Source organism: Dendropsophus ebraccatus, chromosome 7 (genome assembly GCF_027789765.1).
Source record: "Dendropsophus ebraccatus isolate aDenEbr1 chromosome 7, aDenEbr1.pat, whole genome shotgun sequence".
Classification (NCBI taxonomy): domain Eukaryota; kingdom Metazoa; phylum Chordata; class Amphibia; order Anura; family Hylidae; genus Dendropsophus; species Dendropsophus ebraccatus.
Window position 1 is genome coordinate 18,587,133 of NC_091460.1, and position 22,367 is coordinate 18,609,499.

Consider the following 22,367-nt stretch of genomic DNA (forward strand, 5'->3'; position numbering starts at 1 on the left):
ACTACTGGTATACAGAACCCCAAACTATACACTATAGGTATACAGGACCTCCACCAGCTATATACTACAGGTATACAGAACCCCAAACTATACACTACAGGTATACAGGACCTCCACCAGCAATATACTACAGGTATGCAGGACTTCCACTAACACTGTCAATGTTATATATAGCCAGGCTCAGCATAACACTACCAATGTTGTACATAACCTGGCTGTATAGCACACTGCCAATGTTGTATATAACCAGGCTGTATATAAAACTGCCACTGTTGTATATAACCAGGCTCAGTATACGGTCTGACACATGACATCTCAGTTTGGCTATTAGGTATTTAGGATGTTTTTAAGTTTTTAGCTTATTTCTAATGTGCATAAGCTACAATTTACATAAACAGTGCAGAACTATCTGGGTATATAGCGTGTAAAGGGGTATATAGGGCTGCTGGTGATTTCTCCTTAAACAAAAAACAAAACAAGGGCATAGGTTTGCCTCCTGGGCGACCTTGGAACAAATCTTTTTTACACACAGACACTTTATACCCAGGCGGCGCCGGGTACATTTTCTAGTATAGAATAAAGATCAAAGTGACTGAGATCAAGACACTAAAGCAGCACTGGGAACCTTCTGCTCTCCAGCTGTTGAGAAACTACAATTCCCATCATGCCTGGACAGCAGTTGGCTATCCAGGCATGATAGGAATTGTAGTTTTGCAAAAGGTTCCCCATCCCTGTACTAGTAGTATCGTCCTCTATCCTCCCCTATTCAGCACTGCTAGCAGTATGATCATCACACCTGTCTAGGTTCAGTTCACACAGTCTTCCTACAATAGAGTAACGCTGCTTTGTGATTAAAACAACATGGCCGCTTTCTTCCTCCAGTCTCCAGGTTTTCTATTTTGGTTCTATTGAAGTGAATGGAGCTTAATTGCAAACCACAAACTTCTCCCAGATTCCCACGACTGGATCCAATATGTCCCAGCACCCGGGGAGGAGCTGCAGGGAGGTAAGAGGCATCACTTCATTATTACTGTACATACACTAATCTTATATATACACAGCCGGTATAACCTGGGTATCTCCTGTATATAATTATATATGTACAGCTGGTATAACCTGGGTATATACTGCATATAATTATATATGTACAGTGGGTATATCCTGTATATAATTATATATGTACAGCTGGTATAACCTGGGTGTCTCCTGTATATAATTATATATGTACAGCTGGTATAACCTGGGTATATACTTTATATAATTATATATGTACAGCTGGTATAACCTGGGTGTCTCCTGTATATAATATATGTATGGCTGGTATAACCTGGAGAGCTCCTGTATATAATTATATCCGTACAGCTTCTATAACCTGGGGATCTCCTGTATATAATTATATATGTACAGTGGGTATATACTGTATATAATTATATATGTACAGCTGGTATAACCTGGGTATATCCTGTATATAATTATATATGTACAGCTGGTATAACCTAGGTATATACTGTATATAATTGTATATGTACAGCTATTATAACCTGGGAATCTCCTTTATATAATTATATCTGTACAGCTGCTATAACCTGGGGATCTCCTGTATATAATTATATATGTACAGCTGGTATAACCTGGGGATCTCCTGTATACAATTATATATGTACAGCTGGTATAACCTGGGTATATCCTGTATATAATTATATATGTACAGCTGGTATAACCTAGGTATATACTGTATATAATTGTATATGTACAGCTATTATAACCTGGGGATCTCCTGTATATAATTATATCTGTACAGCTGCTATAACCTGGGGATTTCCTGTATATAATTATATATGTACAGCTGGTATAACCTGGGGATCTCCTGTATATAATTATATATGTACAGCTGGTATAACCTGGGTATATATTGTATATAATTATATATGTACAGCTGGTATAACCTAGGTATATACTGTATATAATTGTATATGTACAGCTATTATAACCTGGGAATCTCCTGTATATAATTATATATGTACAGCTGGTATAACCTGGGGATCTCCTGTATATAATTATATATGTACAGCTGGTATAACCTGGGTATATCCTGTATATAATTATATATATACAGCTGGTATAACCTGGGTATATACTGTATATAATTATATATGTAGAGCTATTATAACCTGGGGATCTCCTGTATATAATGATATCTGTACAGCTGCTATAACCTGGGGATCTCCTGTATATAATGATATCTGTACAGCTGCTATAACCTGGGGATCTCCTGTATATAATGATATCTGTACAGCTGCTATAACCTGGGGATCTCCTGTATATAATGATATCTGTACAGCTGCTATTACCTGGGGATCTTCTGTATATAATGTCTGTACAGCTGCTATAACCTGGGTATATACTGTATATAATTATATATGTACAGCTGCTATAACCTGGGGATCTCCTGTATATAATTATATATGTACAGCTGCTATAACCTGGGGATCTCCTGTATATAATTATATATGTACAGCTTTCTATTATTATCTATAGTCTCCTCAGTGGCTGTATCCACCATGTGTGTAGTGTCATAGAGGGGGCTGAGGACTATTTTGGTGAGAGGGTTAGGCACCTGCTCGGGTATAGGCAGGGCTGTGTGTGACAGCACAGATGAGCCCAGGCATCTCGCTGGGACAGGGTGAGAGGGAGGGAGACGACCACTCCCAGTTCAGTGCAGTCAGTGACATCGCTGCTGCTGCTGCCGCCTTATCCAGCTGCAATGCTGAGAGTATTCATCCTCCACGCTGAAAATGTGCAGACCCCAGACACCGACATCAGCGACTCGTACTGCTCGGTGGTCTTCCAGGGTAAGAGGCTTGCTGTGTTCTGCAGGGCGCTTGTACTGTACGGGGATGACTTTGCAGCTTACGACAGCTGAGGGTATTTATGGAAAGTAAAGAGATGACCTGTACGGCAGTAACTATCAGATAGCCGGGGCCTCTAAGTGCCCTGCATATACACAAGGGAGGCAGTCAGCTGGGAAATGCCCCATACAAAGGGATCACTGCCTGTCTGTTCCCATCAGGGGAGCCTCACGCTGAATAGGACTGGCACTATCATGAGCTCGCTATGAATTGTATTCCCTATTGTTAGTATTATCACATTAGTACTGTAACTAGTAGGTGGTGTTTAGCATTATCTGCAGTAGTATCCGCAGGCCTCCTGTATCAGTGCAGATTACAGTGATCACGTTTCCATTGAATACAATGAGATCTAAGGTCAGTATACAGAGCGCCAATACTACTGTATTATGATGGCTTACGTAGCCATTCACTATATATAGATCTATGTGATACACATCCCAGATATGCTCGTGCGTTATGATTTTGTGCCAGGTAACTAGTATTATAGCGCCCATAGACGCCTGAGGCCCTACTGTTTCTGTAAGTGTAAATGTCGGAGCCAGGCATAATTCCTGTAACTCAGGGCCATACATAGGTAGTATGTGGCACCAGGGGCTGTGTCTGCCGCCATATTTGCTCTGCTGTGTGCCCGGTGCCCTATTACTGGTTTATAAACTTCTACGAAAATAATAAGAATCTTTAAACTTAGAAATAATTTTGGTGTAATAGTGGAGGAGGATGGGGAAAAGGCCAATGTATTAAATACCTTCTAGAGTGTTTACTGAAATTTATCATTAAATATCACCTGCATAGAGTAAAGTATCAACTTCGAAACATAGGATAGCGATAAGGGTCAGATTGAGGGTCTAGGACCTCTCACAATCTTGTGAACAAGTCCCGGCTGTACCTTAGGATATTTATTAGATTGGCATTTTCCCCATCTTCCTGCTCCATTCCTAAGGTAGATTTGGGAATTGTTAATAAGACTGCATAAGGTTCTAGCCCCGAATCTGGCACTTATGTGAATTTACTTTTTTTTTTTTTTTAAGTAAACCCTGCTGAGAATAAGATATTTAATAGATTGGCATTTTCCCCATCCTCTTATGCCATCCTCCTGCTCCATTCCTATTCTTTATAAGGTTTACTAAGTCCCAACTTAAGAGGAGGATGGGTAAAATGCCAATCTATTAAACATTCAACATAAGTGTCAGATCTGGGGGGTAGGACCTCATGCAATCTTGGGAACAAGTCCCGACTGTCTTGTGGGGATGGAGCAGTGGTTTGCATTCACTGTCTATAGGAGTGCCAGGGAAAGCACAGTATAGCGCCCAGCTGTCTCCCATCGTCAATGAATAGAGCGGCAGTGCTCACAGGTCCCCAATCTGTCTCTTACCTTCATCCTCCATGCCCTTTCCGTGCACTTAGCCTTTTTCTCCTCAGTCTGGGAAGACCGTTAGGAGCACTTCCCGCCCCCATTGCGCCAATCCGGCCTGCTCCACTGATCATCATTAGAAAGGGTGGGCCAGCTGTGCCAGTGCTCCTAATGGTCTTAGGGCCCTATTCCACGGGCCGATCAATAATGTAAATGAGCGCCGATCTCCTAGATCGGCGCTCGTTTACTAGGCCTATGCCACGGCCCAACAATCATTAGCGAGAGCTGCAGGGACATTGTTACCGATGTCTTTGCAGCCCTTGCAGCATATATTACCTTGCAGGGCTTCTCTTCCGCTCTGTCTTCATCCCGTTCCCGCTCGCTGACACTAACGCCTCTCGGCTACATTTAAAACCAACTCCAGGATGTTGGTATATAATTTGATCAAACCATATTGCCTCATGTACCACGTGCAGGTCCGCTGGATCACATGAGTCCCTACACTAACTCACCACTGTGTCAGTCAGCGGCTGCCAACCCCGAAAAGCGATATATATATATACACACAGTGGTGCCTTGGATTACGAGCATAATTTGTTCCGGGGCGGAGCTTGTAGTCCAAATCCACTCTTATACCAAAGCAAATATTCCCATAAGAAATCATAGAAATGCAGACAATTGGTTCCACACCCCAAAAATAATGATTTTATATTCTGAATAACATGTAAAACAAATGAAACAAAGATTTAGAAACATCAGAATCTGTGATATTATAAGTTACTGTACAGTATAGCGATCAGCATGTGGAGTATTATAAGAGCATAAACCTGATGACACAGCAGCATTTTGTAGATACAGGATGGAGCTGCAGATCCAGATAATTGCAAGGATCGGAAACACAAGGGCGGACAGAGACTGCAGGGAGTATGAAGGAATGAGCAGGACAGATGTGGGCACATACATGCAGCACTCTCTGTCCGGGGAGGGAGGGGTTACAGCTATGTAGAGATTACCTCCACAGTCCTGTCCTCTGATGTAAGCCCCAGCCTGAAGTGGATCTGCCATGATTTGGAAGGTGAGGGAGACTTCCTGGGTCAGAGTACAGTGCTGTAGCCCCCGCTATGCAGACCATTCCCCTCCCCCACTCCCACCCAGTACAAGGAGCTCTTACACCAAAGCAATGCTCTTAAACCAAGTCACAATTTTGAAAAACTGAGCTCTTACACCAAAATGCTCTTAGGGTATATTCACACGGGCGGGCTCGCAGCGAGATTCTCGCTGCGAGCCCGGCAGGTCCTGGCAGTTCCCATACACTACATACTTGCTGCGGTCTAAACGACCGCAGCCAGTATGTAATTATACCGCCCTTAACCCCTTCTACTCCCGCCCGGCTCCCCCGCTGTAGGCAGCATACATTACCTGCCCTTGCTGCACGGGTCCGGCGTCCTGCTCTCCCGCCCGGCCAATCAGTGGCTGCGGCTGGGCAACACACTAATTGGCCGGACGGGAGAGCAGGACGCCGGACCCGTGCAGCAAGGACAGGTAATGTATGCTGCTTACAGCAGGGGAGCCGGCGGGAGTAGAAGGGGTTAAGGGCGGTATAATTACATACTCGCTGCGGTCGTTTAGACCGCAGCAAGTATGTAGTGTATGGGAACTGCCAGGACCTGCCGGGCTCGCAGCGAGCCAGCCCGTGTGAATATACCCTTAATCCAAGTTACCACTGAGGTACCACTGTATATGTAGGTAAGTACTATAACTGTCTCAGTGATTGGAAAAAGGAGGCCGCTATCAACATAATACATAGATGGGTGACATACTGGTGGGGTACCTCAGGGGGGCAGTAAAACTAAAAGGTTTGCAAGGTCCATAGTGGGTGAATGGAGTGCTGGCTGTGTAGGTGCGGATCTCACCATTTATTTAGGGTTACTGCTTACCAACATTCCGAGGCTCAGTTGGAAGGATCCGACCCCCACCCTTCCTTAAGTTACCCCTTATCCTGTGTGTAGAGAATACCCCCTCTAAAGGGGTTATCCAGAATTAGAAAAACATGTCTGCTTTCTTCCAGAAACAACGCCAGTTCCAGCAACTCAGTTCTATTGAAGTGAATGGAGCTGAATTGTAATACCACACACAACCAGGGTGGCACTGTTTTCCCACAAAAAGTAGTTGTGTTCTTTCTAATTCTCATTAACCCCTTTAAGACTTTAGAAGCTTATACGCTGCTGTTGTCTTTGTCACCACCACCCCCAGGAGGTGGGTATTCATCTAACTCCTGACCTGAAGATACAGGAGGGGCAAGAGGATTCTCTCTACCCTTCAAGGAGATGTCATGGAGAAACTTACAAACCACAACTTCTCTTTTATTGCTTCCCTTCAGATACTTGTTGGTTACGGAGTAATCATGTTACATTGCTAGGACAACAGTCTTTATAGGAGAAGTCTGGCCAAAATGGAAAACCGTCTACAGGCAGGGGGTGCGGGAACATAATAGAGAATCTCTACTTACCCATCCCTGTTCCCCCACAGCTCTGGGTCACAGGCTCACTGACCCCCACCAGCCTCCCCTAGCTCCCGCTCCGGCATTGTCCAGACCTGGATCAGGAATGCCTTCTCAGCCAATAAGAGACCGCAGAAGTGTCCCGCCCGGTCACTGACTGGCTGAGCAGGTATTCCTGAGCCATGTCGTGATGATGTGGGAGCTAGGGGAGGCTGGCGAAGGTCAGTGAGCATGTGACCCAGAGCTGCGGGGGAACAGAGATGGGTAAGTAGAGATTCTTTATTATGTTCCCCACTGCCTGAAGCCGATTTGCACTTTGACCGGACTTAATATTTGCACTTCAGGGTGCTCCTATTGGTGGGGTGACCATGGGCCCATCAGATTGAACCACAGCGGGGTCTCCAACTGGTCTCATGGATGACAAAGTATGGGAACCTCGGCCAAAGACCATTGGCCATAGTCATGCTGACTAGTGTAGGTGGAGTGACCGTATCACACAACCATGACACGAATGCTGCTGACTCTCCATGGGTTATTATTAGTCTAGTCCTCCCACTCCTGAGGTCACTGCCAGGAAGAATCCGCATATTGGAATTGATATACGCAGGGCACATACTCGTATCATACCCAGGAAACTCCTCCATAGACGTGACAACAGTGAAGAAGCTCTGATCCTGCCTGACTGCTATCTGGGTGGTTGGATGTAACCTCCACATTGGTGGAAAAATGCCGAAAATATTAAGAAATTTCAGGATTTGCAGTGTTTTTGTGTTGAACTTGGAATAAAACCAAATGTTATAGAGTTTCGAGAGCAGGAGGGACTAGGAGGATGCTGAGACTAGAGATGACTATGCCCTATGGCCACATCCATGTTTTCCAGGATTTCTAGGGCCACATCAAACTTTTCCAGCCACCGGCATTCAAATTGTGAGCAATCGGACTTGAGCATGCTTAGGTTGTGCTCATCTCTAGCTGAGACTTTAGCACATGAGAAATGTCCTTATTTTAGGATGGGTCTCGTAGTCCCAACTCAGTCACTATGGGCTGTGATGGATCTTGGGTCTCCTGAGACATTTCGGCATCTCAAAGCCATGTGCTTTATCTTTGTAATGGATGGTCCAAGCATGAGAAGGTGAATGCCCTGGGTCACCAAGGAGTTCTGGCGTTCCTTCTCTGAGGAACACCCAGTTTTACCACAAGACAGGATGGACTTAGCTGCGGGAGACTCCCAGGTCACTACCCTCAGAGAAGGGCCTCAGCGACCACTGACTGGAGAACTGAAGGAGTGCTGGAGTCCGAGACTAGGTGCTCTTCCTCTGTAGTACAAGTTTTGTTAGGACCTTGTTCAGACTGAGCTGGGAAAGGACGGAGATCCAAATAGGTAGAAGATCGCTAGGTAGTGGCGGATAGCCAGGGAGCACAGACGTGGTGAGAAGGTGGAGACTATATATATATATATATACCCTCAGGAGAACATGCCTGAAGACTCCAGAGCCTGAGGACTGAGCTTATAAATACAGGTGGACAGGCACAAGTGTGGTGAGCCCCCTGATTGTGTTGTAGCGGTGGGACGGACTTGCTAGATATAAGGGTGACGCCACTTCTTTTGGTGGATGGCCGAGATACAGCCGGACCTTAGGGTTTTGTCACAAGACGCCAGTGCCAGGTGGGCACACAGGTGTGATGGCACGCCTGCTTTTAAGGAGTAAGGCCGGTTGTACCCTTCTCCCCTGTGGCCGGTGTCCTGTCTGGTTGCTACCGGGTCCCTTGGGATAGTGTAGTCACGGATGGTATAGCCACAGATGGCCAGAGTGGTGTAATGACCCTCCCAAATAGTAGGACCCGCCACCCACAGAAAGGGGAGATGTCCCAAGGTTGCGGTGTATGTGCTGTGTTGGTGGTAGTGAATAATCACAGACTCCGTGGATAACGTTGAACAGGTAATACAGACGGGTTTAGATATACACTTGATAAAGTTCCAATAAATACTTGAACGTAGGACCACCATCCTGAGATAGCGTAGTAGAGAGGAAGGTGCCGCGAGAGTCTCAACCCAATTAGTAATGTGCTCTGCCGGGATGTTGGAGTGTAAAGAAGAATACTTGTAGAAGAAGAATGAGGAAACCTGTGCCTGTGTATTGACCTTTCTAGAATCTTCATACCACCTGATGCCCACTAGAGTTGGCTGAACTGTACTAATAGGCCCTAGACCTAGTTACCTGGGATAAGCAGAGTGCTGAGGGTTTCCTGGCTGACACTCGTGCTGCAAGATGGAGTTCATAGACTGTTACAGTAACTTTGCTCCACTCGGATCAGTTCTTAGCTCTTTGGCTCTTTAGTGGAGAGTCCACGGCGTGGGTTGAGGTTGTCTGTTGGCTAGTCCTCTCCTGAAGGGTATGACACTGCATCATGCAGGGTATAGGTACTAAGGGAGAAGTTTGTAAGAGAGCACTGTCCTGCGTCCTACCCATGCGGGGCACTGACTAAGACTACTCTTCTTTCTTCCTCCCCGTGTGACTCACTTCCTATCCAGCGTGTAAGACGTGCTGTGGTTGGGTGGAAAGAGTGCAACAGAAGAGTAGAAAAAGAAGAGGTGATAGAAGAAAGTAAAGATCCTACTGGTTTACAGATTCTGGTGCACACAAACACAATAACCCTTCGAGACACTTCAGCTGTGCAGCTTCTAGACTTCAATACATAATACAGTGAAATCTAATGGTCATCTCTTAATACTACTTTGGCTGCAATAAGATCACAAAAAGTACAGACTTTTGCGAGGGGTGGGAACAACAGTAACACCCCTAGTGGGACACCACACAAGTCTGCCACTAGAGGGAGTGCACTCTTCCAAGAGGGCAGAACAAGTGAAGCTGAGAGAAAGGGATATGGTAACAGCTCAGTGTGACCCAGAGCAGGTAGCGGGTAACGGACATGGCCGTGTACCGCTACAGTCAAGTTGAGGGTTCTTCTTTGGAGGAATGTCTGGTCTGAATGGGTTTCAATATAGAAAAAAGAAGACTGGCTAAGTTGTCAGCATGATGACATGGACCTCTACCTGCCCCACCTATAAGGACGGGTATCACGATGCAGATATAAGTACACACATAACATGTGATGACCACAAGAATACACCGGCACAGGCCACGCTTACACCTTCTGAACCTAAAGTTTCACGTTTGGCATTCCACTATGTTTCCCCCGCAGCGGCCCCCTTCCCTGTTTAAAACCAAAGATCACAAAGAATTTTCATCCCCCCCCCCAGCCTAAACCTACAGAAGGCAACAATTTATTACCCCCTGACAGTTTTCAGACCCTGCATACATTTCGCAGTCTGACGAGAAGACGGTTTTTACGATCTCTCCTAGAATTTGAAGTCGGCAAAGTGAATATTAAAATAAGATGGCCGACTCGCTGTAAGGCGGACAAAGAGGAGGTAATAAGGAAGGCGAAAAGATTGAGGATTTGTCTATAACAAGAATAATCTGCGAGCCCTGGAACATTGTGAGACGTGACCCTAAGGGTACGTTCACACTTACCGGATCCGCAGCTGATTTCATTTAAATAACTGAACACAGCATCAAATTTGCACCATCAAATCTGCTGCTGATCCTTTAGGTGTGAACGCACCCTACATGTGGGTCTTTTTGCTAAGATGGTCCCTAAATTTAACTAAATAGAAAGTGGTGAAAAGTGATATCACGTATCAGCGTCATACTCCTCTGATAAGACAGCCTTTCTTAATGGACTTCCCATTGGGTTTGTTGTCCACTTCTTACTGCCACAAGCTATCTAAGGGACATTACTCAGGGTCTAGCTTAAAGGGGTTGTACACAAATTTTTACTTTTAAATCAACTGGTGCCAGAAAGTGTGAGAGATTTCTAATTTACTTAGATTAAAAAAAATCTCAACTCTACTACTACTTATCAGCTGCTGTATGTCCTACAGGAAGTGGTGTATTCTTTTCAGTCTGAAGAGAAGGAGAGGTTTTCTTTGGGGATTTGCTGCAGCTCAGGACAGTTCTTGACATGGACAGAGGTGGCAGCAGAGAGTGCTGTGTCTTACTGGAAACAATACACCACTTCCTGTAGAACATACAGCAGCTGATAAGTACTGGAAGACTGGAGATTTTTAAATAGAAGTAAATTACAAATCTATATAACTTTCTGTAACCAGTTGATTTGAAAGAAAAAGATTTTTGTCGACGTACCCCTTTAAGGAGAGCATCATAACTATGTATAAGGACTTACAGGCCATTCCACCTCCTCGTGCTTGGACCATCCATTACAAAGACAAATTCTGGAAAGAAGAATATGCAATGCAGATGTCTGACCCTGTAGAGGTAGCCTTTCCTTCAAGTCTCCAATGGGAAGTCCTAAAAATATAAAAGGGGATAATTGCCAAGCCAGAAAACTGTTTGGTTGGAGAGGACACCCATCTGTAGAGAGATGCTTTGGGGGGGGGGGGGTTATTGCTCCAGAACAGAGAGAGGTGCTGCCTGCAGAGAGGCCTATAGTTGTGGGCCCCAAGAGGTAAGGTTTACTCTTGAGACGAAAGTCATAAAAACATAAGGATATTTTAGACGATTTATGCTATGCTGGGAATTCTGGGAAGAAGGGTATGCAAATCAAATGTCTGGTGCCACTTAATGGCGGCATCTTTGCCTTCCGGTCAGTGCTTGACTCCTGTTGGAACCCTTAAAGGGCTAAAAAAAAAAAAAATTCCCCCAAACCTAGCTGTTCTTACTCACTAAGTCCCCCTGAGTATTTTGAGCCATCTCCCGTCTTTCTAGCCGCTGCCGTTCCATAGTTACAAGTTTTTCTAGAAGCCGAACTATATCCAACATGGCGCCAGCCAGAAAACTACATCTCCCATTATGCAATGCTTATGCCTGATTGGTCCATGATGTAGCAGGGCTGATATCCACAAGATATAGCAGAGTTGAGTTAGTGAGGTGAAGTAGTGAGATAGCACAGTTGAGGTAGTGACATAGCAGAGTTGAGGTAGTAACATAGCAGATTATAGGCAGTGACATAATAGAGTTGAGGTAGTGAGAAAGCAGAGTTGAGGCAGTGACATAGCAGAGTTGAGGTAGGGAAATAGCAGAGTTAAGGTAGTGAAATAGCAGAGTTGATTTCTATCTCACTAACCCAACTCTAAGAGTTGAGTTAGTGAGGTAGAAGAGTTGAGGCAGGGGGTCAGAGGGTTATTGGGAGGGCTGTGCGAGGTGAGTGTTGTTAGGGGCTCAGTGCGGGTAACCTGTGGGGGGGTGCTGCTGTAACAGAGGGAGACAGTGATCAGCGGCAGCGGCCTCCCTCACTTCAGTGGGCAAGGTTAGAAGCGCTAACCCAGCCCATTGAAGAGAGGGAGGACACGTGGTCCCGATAAGGAGAGAGGGGGCCAGGAGCATGGAGCAGTGTCGGAGTGGATTGAGTTGTTATGATTCTGTGCGTTTAGTGGGGGTTAATGCACCTAGATAACAGCAAAAAAATGTAGAATGTGCAGAATTCATAATAAATTGATATTGGAAAGATGGAAATCTATGGGTGGGCTATGTATTAATGCAAAAATAATTTGGTGGGGAATACCCCTTTAAAAAAAATTGTTCAGGTCTGGTATGGCGGTGTTATTCAGTCACAGTATAGTGGTACTGGTCAGGTCTGGTGTGGCGGTGTTATCTAGTCACAAAATAGTGGTATTGGTCAGGTCTGGTATGGCAGTGTTATCCATTCACAATATGGTGGTATTGGTCAGGTCAGGTGTGGCGGTGGTATCCAGTCACAGTATGGCGGTATTGGTCAGGTCTGGTATGGCGGTGTTATCCAGTCACAGTATAGTGGTATTGGTCAGCTCTGGGATGGCGGTGTTATCCAGTCACAGTATGGTGGTATTGGTCAGGTCTGGTATGGCGGTGTTATCCAGTCACAGTATGGTGGTATTGGTCAGGTCTGGTATGGCGGTGTTATCCAGTCACAGTATGGTGGTATTGGTCAGGTCTGGTAACGCAGTGTTATCCAGTCACAGTATGGCAGTATTGGTCAGGTCTGGTGTGGCGGTGTTATCCAGTCACAGTATGGCAGTATTGGTCAGGTCTGGTATGGCAGTGTTATTCAGTCACAGCATGGCAGTATTGGTCAGGTCTGGTGTGGCTGTGTTATCCAGTCACAGTATGGTGGTATTGGTCAGGTCTGGTGTGGTGGTGTTATCCAGTCACAGTATGGCGGTATTGGTCAGGTCTGGTGTGGCGGTGCTATCCAGTCACAGTTTGGTGGTATTGGTCAAGTCTGGTATGACAGTGTTATCCAGTCATAGTATGGTGGTATTGGTCAGGTCTGGTATGGCGGTGTTATCCAGTCACAGTATGGTGGTATTGGTCAGGTCTGGTATGGCGGTGTTATCCAGTCACAGTATGGTGGTATTAGTCAGCTCTGGTATGGCGGTGTTATCCAGTCACAGTATGGTGGTATTGGTCAGGTCTGGTAACGCAGTGTTATCCAGTCACAGTATGGCAGTATTGGTCAGGTCTGGTGTGGCGGTGTTATCCAGTCACAGTATGGCGGTATTGGTCAGGTCTGGTGTGGCAGTGTTATGCAGTCACAGTTTGGTGGTATTGGTCAGATCTGGTATGACAGTGTTATCCAGTCATAGTATGGTGGTATTGGTCAGGTCTGGTATGGCGGTGTTATCCAGTCACAGTATAGTGGTATTGGTCAGGTCTGGGATGGCGGTGTTATCCAGTCACAGTATGGTGGTATTGGTCAGGTCTGGTATGGCGGTGTTATCCAGTAACAGTATGGTGGTATTGGTCAGGTCTGGTATGGCGGTGTTATCCAGTCACAGTATGGTTGTATTGGTCAGGTGTTGTACGCCGGTGTTATCCAGTCACAGTATGGTGGTATTGGTCAGGTCTGGGAATGCAGTGTTATCCAGTCACAGTATGGCAGTATTGGTCAGGTCTGGTGTGGCGGTGTTATCCAGTCACAGTATGGCAGTATTGGCCAGGTCTGGTATGGCAGTGTTATTTAGTCACAGCATGGTAGTATTGGTCAGGTCTGGTGTGGCTGTGTTATCCAGTCACAGTATGGTGGTATTGGTCAAGTCTGGCATAATGGTGTTATCCAGTCACAGTATGGCGGTATTGGTCAGGTCTTGTGTGGCAGTGTTATCCAGTCACAGTATGGCGGTATTGGTCAGGTCTGGTGTGGCGGTGTTATCCAGTCACAGTATGGTGGTATTGGTCAGGTCTGGTATGGCCGTGTTATCCAGTCACAGTATGGTGGTATTGGTCAAGTCTGGCATAGTGGTGTTATCCAGTCACAGTATGGCGGTGTTGGTCAAGTCTGGCATAGTGGTGTTATCCAGTCACAGTATGGCGGTATTGGTCAGGTCTGGCATAGTGGTGTTATCCAGTCACAGTATGGCTGTATTGGTCAGGTCTGGTGTGGTGGTGTTATCCAGTCACAGTATGGTGGTATTGGTCAGGTCTGGTGTGGTGGTGTTATCCAGTCACAGTATGGCGGTATTGGTCAGGTGTGGTATGACAGTGTTATCCAGTCACAGTATGGCGGTATTGGTCAGGTCTGGTATGGCTGTGTTATCTAGTCACAGTATGGTGGTATTGGTCAGGTCTGGTGTGGTGGTGTTATCCAGTCACAGTGTGGCGGTATTGGTCAGGTCTGGTGTGGTGGTGGTGGTCAGGTCTGGTGTAGTGGTGTTATCCAGTTACAGTTTGTTGGTATTGGTCAGGTGTGGTATGGCGGTGTTATCCAGTCACAGTATGGCGGTATTGGTCAGGTCTGGTGTAGCGATGTTATCCAGTCACAGTTTGGTGGTATTGGTCAGGTCTGGTATGACAGTGTTATCCAGTCATAGTATGGTGGTATTGGTCAGGTCTGGTATGGCGGTATTTATCCAGTCACAGTATGGTGGTATTGGTCAGGTCTGGTATAGTGGTGTTATCCAGTCACAGTATGGTGGTATTGGTCAGGTCTGGTATAGTGGTGTTATCCAGTCACAGTATGGCGGTATTGGTCAAGTCTGGCATAGTGGTGTTATCCAGTCACAGTATGGCGGTATTGGTCAGGTCTGGCATAGTGGTGTTATCCAGTCACAGTATGGCGGTATTGGTCAGGTCTGGCATAGTGGTGTTATTCAGTCACAGTATGGCTGTATTGGTCAGGTCTGGCGGTATTGGTCAGGTCTGATGTGTTGTGTTGTTATCCAGTCATAGTATGGCGGTATTGGTCAGGTCTGGTATGGCGGTATTGGTCAGGTCTGGTGTGGCAGTGTTATCCAATCACAGTGTGGTGGTATTGGTCAGGTCTGGTGTGGCAGTGTTATCCAGTCACAGTATGGCAGTATTGGTCAGGTCTGGTATGGCAGTGTTATCCAGTCACAGTATGGCGGTATTGGTCAGGTCTGATGTGGCGGTGTTATCCAATCATAGTATGGCGGTATTGGTCAGGTCTGGTATGACAGTGCTATCCAGTCACAGTATGGCGGTATTGGTCAGGTCTGGTATGGCAGTGTTATCCAGTCACAGTGTGGTGGTATTGGTCAGGTCTGTTATGGCGGTGTTATCCAATCATAGTATGGCGGTATTGGTCAGGTCTGGTGGGACAGTGCTATCCAGTCACAGTATGGTGGTATTGGTCAGGTCTGGTGTGGCGGTGGTAAATGTGACGCCTGGAGCTATTACCTACCCACCTACCTATCCTGTGGTGAGAATCCCCTCAGACAATATGCAGACGGCTCTAATCATTGATTCAATGTGGAAATCTGTTTATGGTTTAAGCCGTTATATACCATGAAAAACGCGACTCAGACAATGTTTCTCCATGTATAGAAATGTATGTGGCCGACACCAGGCTCCCATTTCTTCCCCAGTAGTTATGGGCTGTTACCAGGATTATTGGCCATACGCCTATTGGTTACCGCATGAGGGTTAGGCATCTGCTGCATGTGGTGTCGTACAGTAAATGTGGGAACGCGGCCTAAGACTAATCAGTTATCAATATGATGTTCAGAAACTATAAAATCCTGATGCTAATTGGTGAGGGAAGATGGGGGGGGCGTCTGCAGGTGTAGTGCCTCGGGCAGCAGCAGCTGGTAATACGGCCCTGGGTACTCCGGCGAAAATCTTTTTCTTTCAAATGAACTGGTGTCAGAAAGTTATATAGATTTATCATTTACTTTTATTTAAAAATCTCCAGTCTTCCATTACTTATCAGCTGCTGTATGCCCTGCAGGAAGTGGCGTATTCTTTCCAGTTTGACACAGTGCTCTCCGCTGCCACCTCAGTCCATGTCAGGAACTGTCCAGAGCAGCAGCAAATCCCCAGAGAAAACCTCTACTGCTCAGGACAGAGGTGGCAGCAGAGAGAACTGTGTCAGACTGGAAAGAATACACCACTTCCTACGGGACATACAGCAGCTGATAAGTACTGGAAGACTGGAGATTTTTAAATAGAAGTAAATTATAAATCTATATAACTTTCTGAAACCAGTTGATTTGAAAGCCATATATTATACAGTATAGTGGTGACCTTCTCAGCCATTGTTAGTGAATCCTCTGCACAGCTGTACTATGCGACTCGGGGGCCACGGTTTGTGTTCTGACCTTTGAGGTTACACTGAGATGTTTTGTCCCATAAACATGTCTGACATCCCACTCCGAGATTCCTGCATAATCCCCGCAGCATTTTATAGGAATATTATCTGGACCCTGAGGGACCGGGCCTGTGTGGACCCCCTCTATCTACTATAGAGGCCGATATATCTTCGGAGATGTCACCTTGTGTAGCGACTCTAAGAGGAAGCCGCCACCTCCACAAATATCTACAGTATGACATGTCATTGATGCAGTTGTCCAGTAGGGGGCAGGTACAGCCCAAAAAGCTGCAGGAATTTCCAGGCATGGCAACATTCCAGCAAGCCTGGCTGTATAGAGGTGGGCTATCAGTTTTATCACAGTAACTCATGTCTGGATCGCACTCAAGGCTCCGAAAGTATAATAGTACAAAAGTGAAGAGAACAATCTTTCCTATTAGGAAAACATACATGAGTAGGAGGAGTTCAGTCTCCCTCAACACATTGTCTCTGTGATACCCATATGATTCGCACAAAAGAAGTGGATCCTTTAAAGGACGCCCATGTCACACATGTTAAAGGGGTACTCTGGCAATTTTTTTTTTCCCTTTTCTTCAAATCAACTGGCATCAGAAAGCTATACAGATTTGTAATTTACTTCTATTTAAAAATCTCCAGTCTTCGAGTACTTATCAGCTGCTGTATGTCCGGCAGGAAGTGGTGCATTCTTTCCAGTCTGACACAGTGCTCTCTGCTGCCACCTCTGTCCATATCAGGAACTGTCCAAAGCAGTAGCAAATCCCCATAGAAAACCTCTACTGCTCTGGACAGTTCCTGACATGGACAGAGGTGGCAGCAGAGAGCACTGTGTCAGATTGGAAAGAATACACCACTTCCTGCAGGACATACAGCAGCTGATAAGTACTGGAAGACTGGAGATTTTTAAATAGAAGTAAGTTACAAATCTTTATAACTTTCTGACACCAGTTGATTTGAAAGGAATTTTTTTTCCGAGTACCCCTTTAAATTCCCATGCCTGATTTTCTTGCTTTCCAAGGAGATGCCACCACAACTCTCATGTTTCCCCCACTTCTTCTACATTCCTGCACTTGGGAATAACTATCATTAAATGTTTTGGAGAGTGGGAGGAGGTCCGGTGATGCCCCACGGAGAAAGAGGAGGTCCGGTGACACCCCACAGAGCGGCAGGTGGTCTGGTGACAACCCACAGAGCGGGAGGAGGTCCGGTGACACCCCACAGAGTAGGAGGAGGTCCGGTGACACCCCACAGAGCGAGAGGAGGTCTGGTGACACCCCATAGAGCGGGAGGAGGTCCTGTGACACCCCACAGAGCAGGAGGAGGTCTGGAGACACCCCACAGGGCAGGAGTAGCTCCGGTGGCACCCCACGGAGTGGGAGGAGGTCCGGTGACACCCCATAGAGTGGGAGGAGGTCCGGTGACACCTCATAGAGTGGGAGGAGGTCCGGTGACACCCCATAGAGTGGGAGGAGGTCCGGTGACACCCCATAGAATGGGAGGAGGTCCGGTGACACCCCATGGAGTGGGAGGAGGTCCGGTGACACCCCATAGAGTGGGAGGAGGTCCGGTGACACCCCATAGAGTGGGAGGAGGTCCGGTGACACACCACAAAGCAAGAAGAGGTCCTGTAGTGTGGGGCAGGAGAGTTGGGGCCCAATCAACACAGGAGAGCAAAGCAGCAAGGAAAAGCCAGGAGTCAGGTTGCCTAGCAACTAGACAGACACCAATGGAAACCCAACACAGGAGTAAATGTAACCATATATTTTCAGTAATCTTCAGCCCCACGTTTACATAACCGGAACTTCTCTCACCGGACATACACACAGATGTTTAGCATAGCCCAATGTTCCTGCATTCTCTATGGGGAGGGGAGCGGTAAGCCACTGTCAGACAGCTCTGGTGGCAGCTTATCCTTCCCAAACAATAGGGTTAGAAAGTGAACATCTAAGTGGCCACTCTCTCTGGAGACGACATCTGTCAGTGGGGATTCGGGAAGTCCCCATACACCTCAATTTCAGGTTCGTTTGATTTTAATATAAAGTCTATGGGCAACTTTAGTGAAATTCCTCACAGACTCTTTGGAACATGAAAGGAGGAATCTGATTGGTTGCCGGGGGCTACTGAGCCAGTTCCACTTTACACCAGTTTGATAAATCTGCCCTATGCTTAGAATTAGGAAGCGACTTCTCCGAACTGAAACACTCGGCTTGTAACTCCCGGCATCTGGAAAAGTTGGTTGCCACTCTTGAGAGTCTCCTGTATCGATATTTTCCAGGACTCTCAAGGGCTGGACACAACTCTTCAGGTGCAGGGGGTTACTTGCCGAGTGTTCAGGTTTGGAGAAGTTGCCAAACCAGGGTTTAAAGAGGACCTGTCACCCCCGGTGCCGGGGTGACATTCTTCCGACCTCCCACTAGAGCCCCTCATACTGAGATGAGTCCCGCTAGAGCCCCGCTGAGATGAGTCCGACGCTCATAGAGAATGTATGGAGCGTCGGACTCAACATTCATTCTCTATGAGCGTCGGAATCATCTCAGCGGTGTGCACGCCGGGCTTCCCACGGGGATGTCTCCGTCGCGGCATCAGCCATACGGTTTTACGGTTCCCTTCTCCCTCTCTTTGCTCCGGAGATCACAATGGACCCTGATCCCGTTTTGCCGGTGGTCATCACAATCCGCTATCCTAACAATGGCATCTTGGTATTCGCTATTATTAGGATCTATGGAGATCAGAGCTTGTAGGAAAGAATACTTGTATTATGTGTCTTCCATCCTTCTAGAAGTCCCTGTGATCCGGAATGATCTGCTCCTTATGTGTGTAATCGCCCCCCCCCCCCCCCAGGTCCTGCCGACCCCTGGCCGACCCCGCTCCAGATACTTATAATGGTCGTGTATTATAATAACATTCATCCTCGCTATAATTTATTTTGCATATTTTATTTCTATTGTTATTGTGGTAATAAAGGGAGTGCGGCCGTGACCATGTGATGTCATGGAGCACGCCATGTATCCTGCGCCTAAATACACGTGAAATCTCCCCCACACCACGTCCTATTGATCTCAATGGGAGATACAAGTGTTACGCTGCCGCACAGTGTGGATGGGTATTTCTCATATAGCGTTGGGCTGTATTCATACAGAAACATATGTATTCCTCACGCTGAGTTCTCCTGAAACAGTCATGTACTTTTCATGCAGTGGTCGGACCCCCGCAGTCTCTTAGTTATTGTCCGTAGAAACATGGAAGATTGTTAGCAGATAAAGCCCCCTGGTCCATCTAGTCCGCCCTTTTAAGACTTCCCTTCTTATTATCTTAGGATAGATATATGTATATACCAGGCAGGTTACATTCTGTTATTGTAGATCTACCAACCACATCTGCTGAGAATTTGTTCCAAGCATCTACTACTCTTTCAGTAAAGTAATATTTTCTCAGGTTGCTTCTGATCTTTCCCCCAGTAACCTCTCACTGTGTCCTCTTGTCCTTGAGTTCAGTTTTTCTATTAAACATTATTTCGTCTTGTAACATACTGTCCATGCTGTGCATCCTGTGGATAAGGCTGGGTCCACACTACTCTTTTGCAATCCGTTTTTTTCACCCGTTTTTGCAAAAAAAAAAAAAAAAAAAACGGATGGAAAAAACAGATGCATTTGGTGCATCCGTTTTGATCCGTTTTTCCATTGACTTTGATTATATAAAAAAAAAAAAAGATCCAAACGCATGTTTTTTTAATTACACAAAAACGTAGCTGACCTTAATTTTGTGTACGTTAAAAAAAAAACGGATGCGTTTTGAGCGTTTTTTGTTTTTTTTTAATAATGGAAGTCAATTGAAAAACGGATCAAAACGGATGCACTCAAATGCATCCGTTTTTTTTTTTTCTTCAAAAACGGATAAAAAGAAGGGATTGCAAAAACGTAGTGTGGACCCAGCCTTACCCAGATAATCCTACCCTGTTCTCCCAGTAATAAAATATCCCTTCCTGATCTGCAGACACAGAGTGCTTAGGGCCCTAATACAGAGGAAGATTATTTGAATTTGGGCGATAATCGTTTTGTGTAAATGCAGGCAACGATCAATGACCAACGAGAAATCGTCCATCGTTCGTTTGATCATCCAGTGTAATTCCGCGTCGTTCCTTTATTTCCTGGGATGAGATGGAGTAACAATCGTAGTAACGTGATCGTAACCGATGACTATCACTCTGAGTATAATAATATGGTAAACGATTTGAAACTAACAATAAGCTTACCCGTTTGCCATCATTAATCGTTAAAAATCGCTTAGTCTAATAGGACCCTTAAAGCTCTATTAGACAGGGAAATGTTGAGGAGGAAGCTTGCTCCTCGATCCCTCGGCTCACTGTCAGTGCTGTTACATGCACAGACATCAGGTGGAGGGGGGGAGGGGGGTTCGTAAGAAGTGATGCACAGCACATTGTCGCTGTGCTGATCGTTTTGTTTTAGTATGTTGGTTGAAAGATCTCGATCATCCAACATTGTGCATGTTGTGACCTTTCTACAAGCCATATTACACCAAGCGATTATCGGCGGGAATGATCGGTAATGATAATGATTGGTATGATTACCAAGTATGGCTGATGATCACTTCGTGTAATAGGGCCGTTACTGTCAGGGTCACAGAAAAGAATAGAGTGGCTTCCAGTCCACACAGTAAACCCTGGGGGATTCAGAGTCTCATTGGCGGTCATGTGGTCTCCTGAGTGACAGAGGCAGCCGAGCTCTGTTTTTAAATCTCGGGCCTGCCCACAATGAGCTTCCAGCTGATAGTCAATCGAGCAGAGATAGGGATGGGTAGGGGAGCAAGGAGGCATTACAGTGTGCAACAATCCAGAGTCTTGGGAATGCCTCTTTGACCCTTTACACAAGAAAATAAAACCTTTTTATTGATGCTATGGAAGCACAGACGGATATTTAAGAGGAACCCTGTGTTTTCTTACACCAGCACAGCGGTCTCCAACCTTTTTTCCTCCAGGAGACTCCATATTTCCCGCAGCTCCCCCCCCCCCCTCTTCCCCCGGGCTGGTGCTGGTAAAATGCGACATCCCATGAGCTATAAGGAGTTAGTGCTGGGCCGTGTATAGGAGAGCAGGGTACACTGACTCAGAAGGGGACATAGTGCCCCTAAAGGTGAGGTTCCAGAGGATCATGAACTGCTGGCGTCTCCTCGCCCTATGCTCAGATACTTTATAACCTGACACAACACGGAGGACACAGAGGAGTAAGGATACCCATGGTGCCATAGGATGCGCCACATTTAACAAAACAAAAAAAAATTCCTTAAAAATAATAGAGGGTGGTTGGAGTGGAGTGCAGAAGCACTCTTATCAAAGCACTGGTGGATCAGTTACATGCTGCCCATACAAGTCTATGGAAAGGGGAGGGGTAGGATGGAGTGGCTGGAGAGAGAGACAAAAGTAAACAGATTGCAGAGACCACAGGAGCTTATAGTTAATGTTATAGGTCAATTCACAGATTAGACTGCTCAGTACTGCTCTATAATGTCCTACATACAAAAGGGGAGCAGAATCTTCCCAATCTATATGTGTAGTGTATGGGAGACATCATGGCAGCTAGTCTACGCCTGCTAACTGGTGAGAAGTGTTATATTCGGGTTATATAATGGCCAGAAATAGTGCTGCACACAGGACCGCTTACAGTTTGGGGGGGTACAGATTAGGCCTATACATTTGGGGGCATAAATGGATCCTATTACTGTGTGATACAAATCGGATTCTACAGCGGCGCCGGCCACCTAATCCCCAATGATACAGATGTGGCGGTCACACTAGGATCACTGTGCACACAGAGGCTTTTCCTGGAAGGCAATGGAGAGAATCAGGAATGTGACACAATGTGGCGGCATAAGCGCATCCTGTATTTATTAAGAGGGAGAAGAAGACAATGTACCAGGAGGTGGGAGGGAAAGGGTTAACAGAGTCTGTAAATCCCCCGCTGTCTGG

General features: G+C 46.1%; 1 protein-coding gene across 4 annotated transcripts in view; it reads left to right on the forward strand.

Annotated features, from left to right (window-relative positions):
* The first annotated feature begins 987 nt into the window (after positions 1-987).
* Positions 988-22,367, forward strand: part of DYSF (dysferlin) — a 203,515-nt gene continuing 182,135 nt past the window's right edge. For 3 of the 4 annotated variants that reach the window (XM_069977169.1, XM_069977161.1, XM_069977168.1), the window contains exon 1: positions 2,765-2,852. In XM_069977169.1, the coding sequence (XP_069833270.1) occupies positions 2,765-2,852 (88 nt within the window). Of the gene's footprint in view, positions 1,007-2,764; positions 2,853-22,367 lie in introns of those variants that run through there. The other variant, XM_069977165.1, reaches the window with a different exon arrangement.